A 16,731-nucleotide genomic window follows, 5' to 3' on the forward strand; every position below is an offset into this window, starting at 1 on the left:
TACAAAATATAATAAATTGGATTTCAATTTTTTTTTCTTCAATATAATTGATAGTAGTATGAATGGAATTTTTTTAGTTTTTAGTTGTAAATAAGTAATGCATTATAAGTTAAATTGCTTTTTAGTTCTGAAATAATTTTTATTATTACTTCCGTTTTTCTTTTTCTTTCTTTCATCTATTGGGACGGTAATAATAGCGCCACTACAAAAAGCTCCAACGGTACGAAGCTTGATTGGATTATGTAAAGGAAAATGTTTGCTTTCCTTTCTTTCTTTCTCTCTCTTTTTTGACCACCTTTTTCCTTCCAAACTTAACGCTCTAAACTTGCATGATTTTGTGTAAGTTTATGATTAGGGAAATTAATATATTATTGCATGATCTTTGTTTTTTACCTATTTAGACGGCCATAATTGGTGGAAATGATGAACAAGAAAACGACAAACCAATAAAACAAAAGCATATCCTTAATTAAGCAATATGAGAGGCAATTGGCAAATTGGTGTGGATGTTGCTCCAAATACTTGGTCTTGTTTGTTATATCCCTCGTTTTAATCAAATCAAGAGCATATGCTAATTGTCTCTTGTTTAATCTTCCTTGTTTTGGTACTTTTCCTAATTTATTGCTTTTTTTTTAAATATTGTTTATTGCTCTTTATTACTGGTATACATGAGTTGGGTGAAGCCGGATTCACATGGATTATGGCCCAACTCTAAATAATAATCGAGTCTATTTTTTAGACTCTTATACAATTTTAGATCCAGAGAAATCTTACTACTTTTGGGTCACACTGAAATCAGGTCGAAATCGGTGAAGTCTGAGTCTTGATAAACTTTATGTCAAAAAGTTATGATGCACTTAATTATAAAGAAGAAAAAAATATACTTGTTATCGAGATGTTAATGATATCCATATTTAAACTTGAATTGTCCATAAAATATAATTTCATACTTCCTTTATCTATTTTTTAATTCAACAAGTATGATTAAAAATAAAACAATAAACTTATAATTAATATAACATAATATTATAATTAATTTAAAACATATATACCTTTTTTAATCTCCTTAAGGTGCACATGGGTTGGATGAAGCCAGATTCGCCTTGACCCTAACCTAAACCCGGTCCTAAATAATGACCGAATCTATTTTTGAGATCTTACCCGATCGTAAACCTAGTAAAATTACATCAAATTAATCCTGAAAGTGTTCGAATCCGAACTGGATCGGACTAGATACACCCCTACTCTCTATATATAGCCGTATATAGGTGGTCAGTTCACTCGTTTGTTTAAATAAGTGTTAGGAGTTTGAATTCTCCCTTGTATATTTAGCAATCTGTATTGAATATCAACGGATTAGTTCTTAGATTTGTCCAAAGATATTTTAGAAAAAAAAAAAATTTATGTATATGTTTATGTCTATGTAAAATGATCTAAATATTAGTAATATAATTGTTAAAGAAATTACAATAGAGGGTTATTTCACTTGTTTGGTTATCTACAAAAACATATTACATGGCCTAGATTGTTTAGTATGCTTTAATTTATACATATGTTTGGTAATCTACTACTGCACATTTTTTCCCCTAACTAAAGTGGTTGAAGACACCGCTCATAATATTGTCAATTTATGCTTTTCATTAATTCGATCTTTTCCCTTTTACTATCACTAACTCGTTAATCATGTGCATGTTAAATCACTTGAAAAAAGTGACATTACCAAGTAAAAGAAAATTGAGGTATTGATTGTGTGTTGGCAAAGTTATGCATGCATCCCAAAATAATATAACATACTTTTATGTGTTCGTTGTCCATGCCTAGCTTAGCTTTATTCTCTAGCTTGGATATGAATTAAGCTTTTTGGCCAAAGCAATACAAGCAAAGTGCCAAAAATACTCTTAATAAGTAGGGGTGTAAGTTATCGAATCGGACCGAAAATTACTATAAATCGAACCGAAAATTATAACCGATTAAAAAACCGAAAAAATTGATTTTTTTTTTTGGGTTTCCTGATAAAACTGATCGGTTCGGTTCGGTTTTCAATTAGTTGATAGAAATCGAACCGAACCAAACCGAACCGAAGATATACATCCATTTCAATGTTTTAACCATTTAAACTTTTAACCTAACAACAAAAATTTTCAACCCCTAACCATTTCAATGTTTTACTCTTATTATTTCAGTTTATTGACTTAGTCTTTTCTATATTATGACTGGCTTCACAGTAGAATATAATAATCTCCTACATACTAATAATAATGTCACTTTTTGAAAGCGTCTTGTTTTTAAATACGATTGAATTTCTACTAATCTAAATTGAATATATGATGGCAGAAAATGATCTTATCCACATTTGTTTGACATTTTTATACCTCTTAATTTCAACTCAAATCATTGGGTAGTCTTTCAAATTCTTTGATGCTATCCAAGAAGTCTTGATGAGAGAAGAGCAATTTTTATTTTATTTTATTTTGAGATTTTTAATGCAATATTATTTGATGAGAAGGAAATAGGTTTCATCAGATTGAGTAATTATAAAACCTCGGTGCTAAATTATTTTTTATAATTTTCTAGCACGTCGAAAAATTTAAGGGTTCCATAGTAGTTTGTTCTAGGTAGGCTGTTGGATACTAATTAATGGGAAAAGATTGTCATAAATTTGAGACAAGTCCATGTCTATGTTGACAGTGATATATAACTTTGTTGAGGAAAAGCTTAAGCTTAATAATGTTTGGTCGAGAAAGAATGAGATATCACCAATGTTGAAGTTAGTTTGGGAGATATGTATTTATAAGCATAATTTGGTTGGCAGATAATAATGATGGAAAAAGATTATATATGTAGTTTTAAGATGGTTTGAGAAAATGGTTTGAACTCATTTGTAAAATATTTGAACTCATAATATTTAATTTAAATTAAATTTTTTTAAGAGAAATGCATATTTATTTTTTATTTTTTTGTCATTAATCATAATGTACCACAGATACGCTCGATGCATTGGACACTGACATGAATACGGGACACGACATGACACGGGACACGTCGACACGCGAATTTTAAAATCTTACATGATATGGGGACACGCATACATATAAAATATAAAGTATTTTTTAGATAAATTGTAATGATAATTTGATATTTTATTGATATTAAAATATAAATTAAATTTTTAAATTATTTTTAATGTCTTATTTTAATTATATCAAGTATTTAAATTTTTTTTTAATAATTAAAAATATATACTATATCTAAAATTATTTTAAGAATATATATTAAAAATAAGACTGGACACGCTGATACTTTATGGTATTTAGGTGTGTCCAGACGTGTCCGAAAATTTTTTTTTTTTATTAAGACACGGTTGAACACGGCAGACACGCGTGTCAGACGAGTGTCATTGAGTGTCATATCCAAAATGTGTCCGATACGCAGACACGACAACTCAACGAAGTGTCCGTACTTTATAGGATACGCTCAATTTTTTTTCTTTTCTGTCTAAAGATATCTCTCAACCCGGCATATCAAATACTAATTCGTCATGGATCGAAGTTTTAATGTGTTGTATGCACAAGACTGGATTCGAACCCTCAACACTTGTGAGCTAAGTGCTAACCACTACTAACCTAACTTGGTTAAAGATATGCTCACTTGGCTAAGTTTGTTTACAAAGATAGAACACTAAAATAGGAACACAGACACACAAAATCGTGTTTGACAGAGAAAATATGGATAAAGACATTGTGTCTAGACTCCAGAAATACTGAATTAGTGTATTTTGTATTCATCCTGACAGAAAAGACACAGAAACACTAATAAAGAATACAACTTATTTTTTCTTTTTTCTTTTATTATTCTTATTAATTTTTTATAATTATATTTTTATTATTATATTTTTCGTTTCAATTTTTTTAAATAAAAAAATAAAAATAAATTAAATTTTTATAATTTATTCTAATTTATTATCAAATAAAATACAAATCTTACTCTTAGTGTTTTGTCTTATTCCTAAAGACAAACTCAACCTTACACCTGCTACTAAGGACCAAGAAGGACCGAATATCAAAAACTTATAATCAAAGTGGGCCTCGCAGGTCGGCAAGAGCAGCAGTATCAATTTTACCTACAGAAGACCATTATGGCCCAAATGGTCCAATCATGAGTTCATGACATAGTTTTTAATGTAAAAAGAGTATTTCGTCTATTTTTTAATAATAATCTTATACTTATAGTATTGCACTAAAATAGTCAATAAATTATAATTCAAATGGCATAGTCTCTTCGTATTCATCTAAAAAGTCGCAGGATTCGAACTTTTCTATCTTTGATAAAAAAAAAAGTATTGCACCAAAATAATAAGTTCGTAGTATTTGAATGCTCATTTTCAGTTGGTCAGTTTGATTTTGATAGTCACACATTTGGGTCACTAGAGAGGTAAATACATATTATTTTAGTTAATTTAGTTTAATTACCTAATTCAATAATATTTTTTGTAGAAAAAAGAACAAATAAATTTTTGACTTTTTGATTTACAGACATTTAAATTTTTGAAGATTTAAAAATATATTTAAGTTCCTAATTTTTTTAAATTTGGATATATTGATTCCTCATATTCACTTAGATCTGTTAGATCTAACGATAAAATCAAACGTGATTCCTGTTGTACTGACTTGATTAATACAGATACACACGTGAGAGAGTTTTTAAAATAAGACAAATTAGACCCATAAATCAATGTGTGCAAATTTTGAAAAAGTCAAGGATTTAAATATATTTTTAAATCTTCAAGACTTAAGGCTTCGTTTGGTTTATGTGTAAGTGACTGAGTGTATTAGTGTGTGACCAAAAATATATATATAAATATATATATATAATATTTATGTTTATATATTGTGTTGGACAAAAATAATGAACCAGACACACAAATATTTGAAAAAGATTAAATTACTGCTCATTCAACCACAACCGCTTCACATCCATCACTCCAAACACTACATGTCATTACCATTGAATTTTATTTCTTTCAGTATTTTTTATTTCTTCTAATATCATCTTAAATTATCATTCAAATATTAAAATAGAATTTTTTTATAAAAAAATAAAAAAACCAAAGACAAAAATTTATCAAAGATTAATCAAAATTCAAATAAATAAAAAATTAAATGTACAATTTTTTCTTAAAAAAAACAAGAAGGTCAATTTGGTTATAGCATCTAAAAGAGATAGAAGAAAAAGAAAGATTTGGAGAGATAAGAAGATAAAATTTAAAAATTAAATAAGGGTAAAAGAGTAAAAAATTAGTGTCTCACAAATTATGTTTCGGTATTTCACTAAATTGGAGGTATACAAATTTAATATCTCCGTGTCTATTTGTGTCTTTTAAAAATATATGTCTCACCAAACTAAAGAGTAGAATGTGTAATGAGATATGGATATCAACTAAACGTTACTTAAATGTTCGTGGACGTGACTCCAATTTGTAAAAAAGTCAAAACTTAAATATATTTTTAAATTTTCGAAAATTTAGATGTTTATGGAGTGGCATGGGAGCAAATTTTTTCTAGTGAAAAAAAAGTTGGATGGTGTCAATTGTTTAATTTAATTTTTTATTGTTCTCTCTCATATTTATTTTTAGTCTTACTTATAAAATTAAAGATAAAAGATCACATCTTATTCTTTCAAATGTTAAAAAAATTAAAAAATTGAGAGGATCGAGTGGCACAGACATTAATTTGGATTTTTTATTTTAATATGGAAGAGGAAAATGAGTTTTACGTTAATGATAAAAAATAGAGTTTTACAGTGTTATCGGGGCGCTGTTCTGGACAAACACAATACGCAGAACACGTATTGTAATGACAATACGCAAACTGTGTATTTACAATACGCAGACTGCGTATTGTAATTTAATATTAAAATAATACAATACGTAATCTGCGTATTGTAATTTAATATTAAAATAATACAATACGCAGTCTGTGTATTGTCTTTATAAATTAAAAATAAATTGATTTGGCAATTCGCACTCTGCGAATTCTATAGCCCCCAAAATTTTGTAAAACACCTTAACTTCCAATATTAAAGGATTACGAGTTTTTTAATTTTGATATGGGAGAGAAGGTGGTGTTTAGCAGCGTTATGGGGTTTTGGGGTGTTTGACGGAGATGTGACGGCGTTGTAGAAGAAATCGGTGGCACCGACGGGGGAGACGGAAATCGGTGGGACCGATTTCAGGGAGGGGCAGGTGCGCAAATCGGTGGCACCGATTGGTGACCCCCTTGCCACGCGTCGCGCATGCAGCTGGCCCGTGACTCCCTATGCATTTTTACCCTCTCAAAACCGGATACCCCTATCTCTTTCATCCTCTCACACTCTCTCTTTTTCACTCTCAACAACAACTTTCCCTTTCTGCTTACTCTCAACCCCACTCAACCCCACCATTTCATCATTGTTGGACCACCATTACCTCCTTGAAAAAATTGAAGAAAAATGCCAAAAAAAGAAAAACCAAGAAAGTAAATCAACCGGAGCTTCACATTGTTAATTATCTTGGAGATCCAAATTATGTAAGTTTTTATTTTTTAATAATGTTATTTAATGATAATAATAGTGATAATTTTAGATTTTATTAACAGTATATATTATAATGGCACTAGGTAGAAATTAGAAATTAAACATGTATGTATAATTTTATTATTAGGTGGTTAGAAATAGAAATAAAAATAGGAATAAACTTTGTATGTATATATGTATGGAGATCCTCATGTGTGAACCGGTGCTCATGAACTGAACTGGATTTTTTTTTATGTATATTATTTAAAAAGAAAAGAAAAAATAAATGTTTGTAAAAAATAATGAATAAAGGAAAAAAAATGAGATCTGTATATATTAGATTAGAATAGGAAGATATTAATATATTGTTGTTGTTATTATCAGTATTAGTAATTGAATTTAATTAATTATTATGATTAGTAATAAAAATTTTATTAATTATTTTATTTATGATTATTAACAATTGAATTTTAATTCAGTCAAAATTAGACAATATATTAGTAATTATAATATGAATTATAATAATAATAACAATAATAATAATAATAATAATAATAATAATAATAATAATAATAATAATAGAGGCTGATTTACTGTGTAAGGTTAATTAATTTATGTTATAAAGTAATGCATATGATTGAAGGATTTTTGTATAACAGATTTAATGTGTATGTTTGAATTGCAATTATGCTAGGAATTAGTTATAATGGACATGTTAAGCATAATTGTGTTTTTGAATAATATAGTTATATTATACTTGTTCTCATACTGGAAAATGTGATATTGTAGGCTTCAAGGATGTTGATGTGCGATCATTTACACCCGCCGGATCCATATAACCAAATTGTTGAGGCACAGTTACGCGAGAGTGGATTTTATTATGTATCCCAAGTTGGAGTTATTAAAGGCCAGTCAGCAATGATTAATGCTCTGATTGAGAGATGGCGGCCCGAGACTCATACTTTTCATTTTCCGGTTGGTGAGTGTACCGTGACCTTGGAGGATGTGGCGGTAATTCTCGGTCTGCCAACAAATGGTCTTCCGGTTACAGGTCCGACCATGAGTAGCTTTGAGGCATTGGAAGCCGAGTGCTTGCACCAATTTGGAATTGCAACCAGCAAGAATGACTGTAGAGGGAGCTTTATAAAATTAACGTGGTTTAGGAGTGTGAGAGATCGTATAGTGTTGAATGATGATGTGCACATGCAGATGTATGTAAAGTGTCACATAATGTTGTTATTTGGGAAAATTCTGTTTGCAGATAAGTCGGGTGCAGCGGTATACTGGAAATTTTTACCTTTGCTCCGCAACTTCGGTGGGATCATACAGTTTAGTTGGGGTTCAGCATGCTTGGCACACTTGTATAGATCATTGTGTAGGGCAACTCGTGTCGACTGCAAGGAGATGGACGGTCCACTAACACTGTTGGTCAGTTGGGCTTGGATCCGGCTACCATTTCTAGCGTCGATTCCCGGCAACCCCCGAGTGTTTCCAATTGCAAATAGGTAATTTTGATTAAAGTATGCATTGAAAGAATTCATATAAATTGTATTCTGTTTATGGTAAGATAAGTTAACAAATGGATTCATACGATACTTCCCAACTTTCGAAAATTGATTCGACCGCTTGCTGCTTTGCTAACCAAGCCTTGCGATAGCTGACGGTGTAGTTAAACTTTGACTGGATATCAGCAATTACTGATTTCACCTTTATAGACGGGTCAACCTCTACCAACGGCTTTATTGCTTCTGCAACTGTCTTGGAATCCAGCTTCGAATGGTCTTGAAAAATAGTAGACCTGGTACAAGTATGACTTCCATTGTACCTCCTTATCTCTCAACAGTACTTCTTCTGCATTTTAGTTACCCTGATCAACCAGTCACAACCATCCCATATTCTGTACATTTTGCATAGAATGTCGTCGATTCCGACTCATATACCCAATAGTCCACACCTATCCGGATGGTGTAATCTTTAATTGCCTTGATTACTGCCTCCCTTGAACTGAATTCCATCCCCACTGTGAACTCACCATCCGCCACAACAGGAGGGGCTGCATACAGCAAAAGTAATAAATGCTTCATTATGTACTCAGTAACAAATCTTTTATTACAACTCAATTAATAAACACACTTTACTATGTAAGATCGTTATAGTCTTATTTCTCGCTATTCCATCTACATAAACAACAACTAAATATCATTCACAACAGAGAACTATTAATTAATAAAAAAATCAAACGCTATGGTCACAAATGCCTGGTCACATATCACATACATTACTCATCTGACTTATCGATCTGCTACTTCAGAGATTCACATAGCCACCTAGGTTTACGCACCTGGATTCATATATTGCGGAAACTCCGGTGCGTGCATAGCCTCCAAATCCAATGACCGCATGAAAGAAGGCTCCTGAAACGGATGCGGGTTTGCTAGTGCATTTGCAACTTCCGCCACATCTGCGTTCATGGCGCCGCCAGCTTCTTCTTCGTCCTCACCTGGACCGACGATCTCATAGTTACTTTCAAATTCATCTTCGCTTTCACTATTATAATCTTCCAATTCAATGTTACGGTCCGCTTCAGATTGCTCAAACTCAATATATAACTCGATGCACGACATTCGGTTGCGATTTTCCATGTACACTGAAAATATTTCCTGCATACTCGCTTCGTCCATCACATACTTGGTCTGAAATTGAACAAACCCACCAAACACAGGTAAAGGATACCTGTACAAAATACACGATATTCTCTATATCTTCGAGAATCTATCTTCTCACAAATCACACCTTTTAACTCCTCAAATGACAACGTAAACGGAATAACAACATCAACCGGATTTTCACACACAAATTGAACTCCCTCATATGTTTGTAATAAGATATGTCCGTAATAATAAATCTTTAATACAACTCTATCATCCATAACACTAACTATTCTCAACCTCACAGGAATTTTTTTTACAGAAATAAGGGAGAAGAATCAGATAAGAGAAGAGAGGAGAAGAGGATGAACATTAGCTGACGAGGAAGAAATGGGGCTTCTGTGATACCACCGTCCGCTTTTTGTATGGACAAACGGCAAATCGGAGGGACCGACCGCTGCACCCCAAATCGGTGGGTTCGATTGGTGCGCCCCGACTAAAATAAAATTCTCTGCGAGACCGATTACTGCACTCTTTGCTCATGTCTTCCAGCACCCTCAAATCGGTGGCACCGATTTAATACCCATTAGCCTCTACCTTGCACAAATCGGTGGCACCGATTTCACATCCATCAACCTCTCCCTCCCACAAATCGGTGGGACCGATTCCTCGCAGCTTCAAATCGGTGCCCCCGATTTCTTCCCCCAAAATTCCAAAAAAGCAACACCGTCATAACAGTGTAAATCACCCTTAATCATCATATCCCAGCATAACTCACACCCCCAAATCATATCTAAAAAAATCAGCCAAAGGATTACACCCATTTTTATCCAATATCCAAAAAAATTAACCCATTAATTTGTCCTTTTCCTTTTTGTTAAACAAATCTTAGTAGGCCTATAACAAATACCAAATAAATAAAATTTTATATTTCTTCGCATTTTGCCAGATCGACATGGGAATGAGAAAAGCAAGAAGGTGCAATGGAAGGTGGGAATCAATGGAAGCATTGCACACGATGGGGAAAACGAACACTCTGATGCTGCTTCTGATACACATTTTCTACTTTTCACCCACAACAATCACCGCTATCAGAAAAGACATTGGGTTTGAACCTTCCCATCGTCCCTGCAACACCACCGTTCAAGGAAGATACTTTCTCACAGATGATAACGGTCTCTCATTCTTTTCTAGGGTTCCAATTACTATATTCATTTCATTTCATTTCTTAATTCTTTTTGTCAGATACCTTTGCTTATATGCTTTAATTTTGTATCTCTCATGAACTTGGATTGGATTAGATTAGATTCTTAAGTGAGCTAAGAAAATGAAAATTGTTCTATGGTTCATTCATATAGTTCAGCAACTCAGCTATTGTGGTGTAAATTATAGCAGGTTTTCTGTTCTTACTCCAAGAGCACCTAAGAATTTATGAACTTACTGCTGTTGCTTTTCTATAAATGGATTTTGAATTTGGTAGGTTATGTGTGCAATGCTATGTCCGTGGATCCGCAGACTCGGTGCTGCCCCGAAACTGGGGAGAAATTCTCTTGTCAGTGAGTTCTCCCTTCGTTTTGTTTACATGGAAACTGCTTTGTTTTGATTCCATAAGACATTGACTCAGCCATCTCATGCTGTGAATTTATGTTTGGTACGCAGAGGATGCAATGTTCTTTCACAGTGTTGCAACTCTTACGAATATTGTGTTTCGTGCTGCCTAAACCCTGTGCAGGTAAATGTAAAATCTCTTGCATGATATTTATCCAGTTGAAGAAGGATCTAAGTAAGCGTTTATGGGTTTAATTGAACAGACAAGTAAGGAACAAATTCTGAAGGTGAAGGTTGCGAAACCAGCTACTGCAAGTAAAGTTTCTGCCTCGTTACTTTGCATGGATATTTGCCTTGGCCATGGATTTATTTGTAATTAAGGAATGCCTTGATAGACATAGGAATTAAGAAATGCAATTTTTTTCCCTATCCCAATTTTTATTAGGTCGTATGGCTGGTGATTGGTTCTTATGTACCACAGGTCTCCTGTGTAAGATTAATTAATTCCAACACATGCATCCTTTTATATTTTGTTAGGGACTTATACAAGTGTTTTTGACTACTGTGCTGGGAGATGCCGTCATAGTTCTGAGAGTGTGGTGAGCATTCTTTATGCCTTCCTGCTTTCTTCTTGTTCTTGAAGTTGTATCCCCTCAACTCAGCCATTTATTCTTACACCTTTTACACTTGATATTAGCAAATCCCTTAATTACGGAACTAATTCCTTTACACAATTGCACTTACAACATGCTTTTAAAAGGTCCTGCCCTTTCTTCCCATGTCTCCTATCTAATAGGAGCTCTCGTGGTTGTTATTTTTTTTTTTTGAAGGTTTATGAACTATGAATCATACATACCACCACGGACTCTTTTGCTTACTGTATAATATGTCTCTAATAAGGATAAATGAACATATTTTTCTTTTAACTTCTTTATATTTTTGTAGCTGTTTAATATTTACAATGAGTTATAATGTTTCAGGTTCATGAAAACGCTTATGTTAGTGATTTCCACCACTGCTTTTCTCTCCCATCTAATTCTTCTGGTAAGTGTGATGAGGGAACTAATTGTATTAGTCAGTGCCCAGTGACTGAGTTAAGTCTCTAAATTCTAATTTTTTTAACTACGAAGGTGTGGGTTCTGAAATCCCATCAGACATCAATTTTGTTGCAGATATGGATTTTGTCTAGACAGAAATTGTTAAATATACTTAGCAGTTGTTGGCAGTAGACTAGCATCCATAATCTATTTCAAAACACGTTGTACTTTGCAGTCTAAAAGATCTTTATATATATATTACTAGCATATCCTTGTTATGGAAGGGTTTGTATGTATGTCTTATTTACAATTATGTTCTGATTCTGTTGTTTATGGCTATTTCATTAAAACCTGTTTGTTTTTTGTCCATTGAAGCGGGGACAAATAGTACACTCCTTGAAGCAAGACTGAATGGCATCAATGTTGTTGTTGGCAGGTGAATTATACTGAAATTGTTTCTTTTCATTAAGTCTTGCTGTTCCTTGCTTTATCTTTGCAGTTTAACTTCTGGCCATTTTGACAGGCAAGGTGAATCATGTAATTCAGTTTGCAAGTTAAGAGGGAAATTATGCGTACCAAATAAACTTTTGGTTCTTAATCATTGTGATATGTAAGTGGTGCATTGGAGTTTTTGGTGCTCTTATTTTGTTTAGTTTATAAACATTGGGCATGAAACGTATAATTTGATTAACTCGTGGTTATGATCTACCCAAGGAGTAATTATATTCATCTAGAGCCCCTTTTTTCGTTTCCCCTTTAGATAAATAATCTAGAATTGATGGTTAATTCTAACATGCATGCCATAGATGTATAATTTCTTGACTCAAAAAGCATTATTGAGAAAGAAAGGAAGATCATATATGACTACAGATATTTGTTTCTTTTCTTTTAATGTACTGTTCTTATCAAGTGTTCTTTAATTGTTTGAGCAGTATTCAGAAATATATGAGCTGCAAAGGAGCTTGCTTTTCAAGTGTAGGAACAGATCAACCTGCTGAAGTTGTTGATGATGCCCCCAAGCATATGGTAATAATTGGCTATGTTTTGTGTTGTTTTACTAACACAAGAAATATGTTACATTCCAGAAACTGATGAACAGTGGTTTACTAATATTGTACTTTTCCCATCGAAATCATTTGTTGATAGTCAACGGAAATTAAAGTATCTGGGATCTGTGTGTGACTTAAATATTTAAATAGTTTGAATTTCTGCTAGACAGATGAAACTTATATGAAGGATAAATGATAATAATCTTTCTTTGTTTTTGGTTGTTTTCAGAATCCAGGATCATGTTTATACACTCAGACACAGTCTATGCTTTCTTGTGATGGTTCACATCAGCATACAAGAAGATTGTGCCCCTGTGCTTAGGGGTTTTTTCCTGCCTGGTAAGTATTGGTCCCCTTAACAATGTTGGATTTGCTCAACACAATGCCAAGAATTAGAAATAGCTTTCTTTATCAGTTAATGAAGGAACAAAAAAAGAATTATGTGGAACTAAAGCAATTGCAGAACATTTTCCTTTGTGATGCAGAGTTCTGTGACTATTGTAGAAGGTGGAAAGCATCTAGTTGTGTTACAATACAAACTTTGCTTTCTGTTACACTGCTGTACTAGATTTTGTAGCACTAGTAGAGATGGTATCAGTGGAGGCAACTCTTGTAAATCATCAACCTTTGGAAATGCTAATATCATTCTATGTTGTAAATTTTCTTTTTCCCCCCTCATTGCTGTTTCTTTCTAAAATTTGTTAAGAGTTAAGCTTGCTTAGGTCATATTTGAAAGCTAGAGAGAATGGATGGAAATAGAAAGACATGAGGAAATACCTAGATATATTTCTATGCACTGGCATCTATATTGTTGTTTCGTACATACAATTGATTTCTTTTTTATATTGTTGATGTAGAAGTTAATTACTTTTGTCTATATAATAACATTTGCTTAAAGTGTGTGGAAGAGTTTTACATTGAAGTGCGTATGAATCAACCTGATATCTTAACATAAAAGTTTAATTTTGAAATAGTTTATATATTTCAATTGCTCGTGTAATAGATCTATTAATTTTCTTTCAAACAATTTCTTGGGTTATTGTATCTTCAAATTTCCAGTGTAATAAGCCAAAAAAAGAAACACATTATGCACCGACTACATCTGTGTCTTCAATGGCTGAAGTTGGAGCAATAAAGTTACATTGGTGAAAAAATCCAAAAATGAAATTGAGCAATATAGTTATATACAATACACAAGTTGTAGCAGTCATTTTTTGTTATGCAATAGATTTCTTCTGCAAGTTGCAACTGAATAAGCAAACAAGAAAAACAACAAAGGTAGGCTTCACTGTTATTTTGTCCTTTTCATAATTTCATATGCACACTGATTGATTTACATAACATTTTTACCTTTTCACTCTATGGGTTTTGACAAATGCACTTAAGCCTTAAAGATGATGTAAAATTACATTTGCAAATTGAGAAAAAAAAAAAAAACAAACAGAAGCTACCACTTTCATAATAATTAATTTGTGATTACCACTGTTCCATTTCAGTGTCAAGCTTCTTCATCCAACCAACTTTGATGAAGAACTTGGTGAAGTCTTCATTGGATTTCTCAAATATCTTCTTCTGAACACTGTATCCAAACTTGTTGTCACTGTGGACCCTCCAGAGTTCATCAATGGTTTTGAGGTCAGATTCTGATATGAACTGAACCTCAGAGAAGAAGACATATCCACGTTTCTGAGCAGCTTCACCAGCTAGAACTATGAGGAGCCTCCTTGTTTCTTCATCAGCTTTTTGATACTCTTCTGCTGTGAGATGCTGCTTTAAGACTTCAAAGGAAACTGATTCTTGTGAGGTTGATGATGGGGTGGTGGAAGTAGCTTGTGAGAGTGAGAATGTAACACATGAAAATGAAGAAGAACCAGAAGAAGAATGTGAAAGAGTGATGTTGTTGGTAATGTTAGAGGGTTTAAGGAAGAGTTGTGAAGCAGAAATAGTAGTTGGAGGTTGGAATTTGATATGGAAATGATGGTTATGGTGTTGTTGAATTGAACAGTGAAGAGAGTTTGTGGCCATTTTTTGTTTTCTTTGAATCAAAATGAATGAATGTAATGACACTATATTTTGTTTTTCTTCTAAGATTTTGAGTCTTGAAGGTTTGATATGATATGAGACAATGTGGTGTTAATGTTGTTATTTGTGTGGTGAAAGATAAGGAATATGTGGGGAGAGAGTTGAACACTGAATAGGCTCATCTCAAAAGGAATACAATACTAGTTTGTGATTGGTTGGTTTGGGTATGGCTAAGATAACACTACCTCTTTCTCTTTCTCTCTCTTTCTCAGCACAATTAATTTCTTTACCCCCATGAAATTGACTTGTTATTTTTCTTAGTAACGAAAATTAAATGTGCTAGTATGCTGTGTAAGGTGTAACATTTCTGGAATTTTCTTGGCTGCAGTTTTACAATTTTAGTAACCAAGGTAGATGACTTTATATATATATAGATTATAAATTTAACATTATTCTTGGACATCATTAGATATACATTAGTGACAGGATGTAAATAAGATATATTTTTTTTAAATGTTCAGCAGCCCTCTTAAAATATGAAGAAAAACATTGCCTCCCATTTTTTATCACTTCTAGAACCTACACCATAGAGTTATCATTTTTATCTGATTTTATGCACAAAAACTGCCGTTCTTATAGGAAGATATTGATTGTACAATTTACATATCCCTGAACAAAGGACACACAACAATTTGTATTTTGTAGTCTTTTAATGGTTTTATGTGGTGGCAAAGTTTCTTCTTGGATTTTATGTATGCTCTTCTAACTTCTAAGCATATTCTAAACGATTAAAAAAACCAAAAAATAACGAAAATGTTTGAGAAACAATAAAAATCAGCTGAACTTAGTTAAAAATTGTCTTATTTTACTGGCAGTAAAAAAAATGTGGATAGTCCATGTAAAAAATTTAAACAGAAAAAAATTTGGATTGATATTCATTTAGTCAATTTAAAAAGTGTCGGGGTTAACCAACTTGTGTTAGTCGAGCAGTCAACTCACTCGTTTGCTTAAAAAAGTGCCGGGGGTTTGAATTCTACCTTATGCATGAAGCAATCTATTGGCCAACAACAGACCCTTAAATAAAGTTCAAATCCGCGGCAGATTAGTCCTTAGTCTGCCGGATTCAAAAATATATTGGATAACAAAAAAAAAAGTATCAGAGTTTAAAATTTAAATGTCGTCTTGCACGTACCAAGACTATGCCACTTTAGATAAAAAGTATGTGTTATATTATTTATAACCGTTATAGTCATTCATTACAATATTACATAATAGACAATTATGTTGATTTTATAATTATTCTCTACATATAAGTTATTTTTTTATACAAGTCATTTTATCCTAATTCATCTCATGCGCTTCTTAATCTAACTGGTATATATAACTGCCTTTTACAAAAGGATTTCATTTTTATTTTCAAATTTTCTCAATGTTTTTTATCTACGTTCTCTTCCATCTCTGCATTCTCTGCGTTTCTCTTCGTTCGTTCTCTACGTTTCTGAAATCAAGCTCTAAAATTAATTTTGAACAGTTATCTCGTTGTTGAAGATAATGAATAATTTAAGTTCAGATTGTCAATTGAATCAGAACGAAATTGATTATTGTTTTGAATCCAATCAAGTGGCTGAGGTGTGGTTCGATTCTAGTTAATGTTTTCGTTAGTAATTTATGATTCTGTAGGTGAATAATGTTGTTTTTGTTTGTGAAAATTGTTGTTCATCGTTGATGGTTTGAATTGAATGTAATGTAAAAGTTCTGCATTAAAGAATATATTTTTCTATATTTTCAGCAAATTTCAATGTAACACGAAGATATTTGAGTGTATTGTTTAAGAATTTTCAGTGTATGTGTTCTGATAAGTTCTGCATTATTCAAAAC

General features: G+C 32.4%; 3 protein-coding genes across 4 annotated transcripts; 2 read left to right on the forward strand and 1 right to left on the reverse strand.

Moving 5' to 3' along the window:
* On the forward strand, window positions 7,348–8,058 carry LOC107632309 (serine/threonine-protein phosphatase 7 long form homolog). The gene has a single exon (XM_016336004.1). It carries the CDS (start codon window positions 7,348–7,350, stop codon window positions 8,056–8,058), a length of 711 nt encoding a protein of 236 aa, XP_016191490.1.
* LOC110269910 (tetrapyrrole-binding protein, chloroplastic) lies at window positions 8,406–15,031 on the reverse strand. The gene is made up of 3 exons (XM_021117917.1): window positions 14,312–15,031; window positions 8,891–9,072; window positions 8,406–8,602 (listed from the first exon to the last, which is right to left on the reverse strand). The coding sequence occupies exons 1-3, from the start codon at window positions 14,854–14,856 to the stop codon at window positions 8,421–8,423; spliced, it is 909 nt and encodes a 302-aa protein (XP_020973576.1). The 5' UTR covers window positions 14,857–15,031; the 3' UTR covers window positions 8,406–8,420.
* Window positions 10,123–13,728, forward strand: LOC107628989. Of its 2 annotated transcripts, none has more exons than XM_021117918.1 (11): window positions 10,123–10,372; window positions 10,678–10,753; window positions 10,857–10,929; window positions 11,009–11,060; window positions 11,283–11,344; window positions 11,726–11,789; window positions 12,158–12,218; window positions 12,306–12,392; window positions 12,715–12,808; window positions 13,061–13,170; window positions 13,295–13,728. In XM_021117918.1, exons 1-10 carry the CDS (start codon window positions 10,153–10,155, stop codon window positions 13,151–13,153), a joined length of 882 nt encoding a protein of 293 aa, XP_020973577.1. In that variant the 5' UTR covers window positions 10,123–10,152; the 3' UTR covers window positions 13,154–13,170; window positions 13,295–13,728. The 2 variants fall into 2 exon arrangements, with proteins under 2 accessions (XP_020973577.1, XP_016187133.1); XM_016331647.2 differs by having other exon boundaries at window positions 13,317–13,728.

This window comes from Arachis ipaensis, chromosome B03, assembly GCF_000816755.2.
Source record: "Arachis ipaensis cultivar K30076 chromosome B03, Araip1.1, whole genome shotgun sequence".
NCBI classification, from domain to species: Eukaryota; Viridiplantae; Streptophyta; class Magnoliopsida; order Fabales; family Fabaceae; genus Arachis; species Arachis ipaensis.

What these genes read in the sequence shown, in the direction of transcription:
- LOC107632309 (XM_016336004.1), top strand. Translation starts at nt 7,348, where the DNA reads ATGTTGATGTGCGATCATTTACACCCGCCGGATCCATATAACCAAATT.
- LOC107628989 (XM_021117918.1), top strand. Translation starts at nt 10,153, where the DNA reads ATGGGAATGAGAAAAGCAAGAAGGTGCAATGGAAGGTGGGAATCAATG. An exon ending in GCTGCCTAAACCCTGTGCAG is followed by an intron (nt 10,930 to 11,008) that starts GTAAATGTAAAA and finishes TTAATTGAACAG; the next exon opens with ACAAGTAAGGAACAAATTCT. An exon ending in GTTCTTAATCATTGTGATAT is followed by an intron (nt 12,393 to 12,714) that starts GTAAGTGGTGCA and finishes TTGTTTGAGCAG; the next exon opens with TATTCAGAAATATATGAGCT.
- LOC110269910 (XM_021117917.1), bottom strand. Translation starts at nt 14,856, where the DNA reads ATGGCCACAAACTCTCTTCACTGTTCAATTCAACAACACCATAACCAT. An exon ending in GACACTGAAATGGAACAGTG is followed by an intron (nt 9,073 to 14,311) that starts GTAATCACAAAT and finishes TGAATTTGAAAG; the next exon opens with TAACTATGAGATCGTCGGTC. An exon ending in TCCGCAATATATGAATCCAG is followed by an intron (nt 8,603 to 8,890) that starts GTGCGTAAACCT and finishes TGCTGTATGCAG; the next exon opens with CCCCTCCTGTTGTGGCGGAT.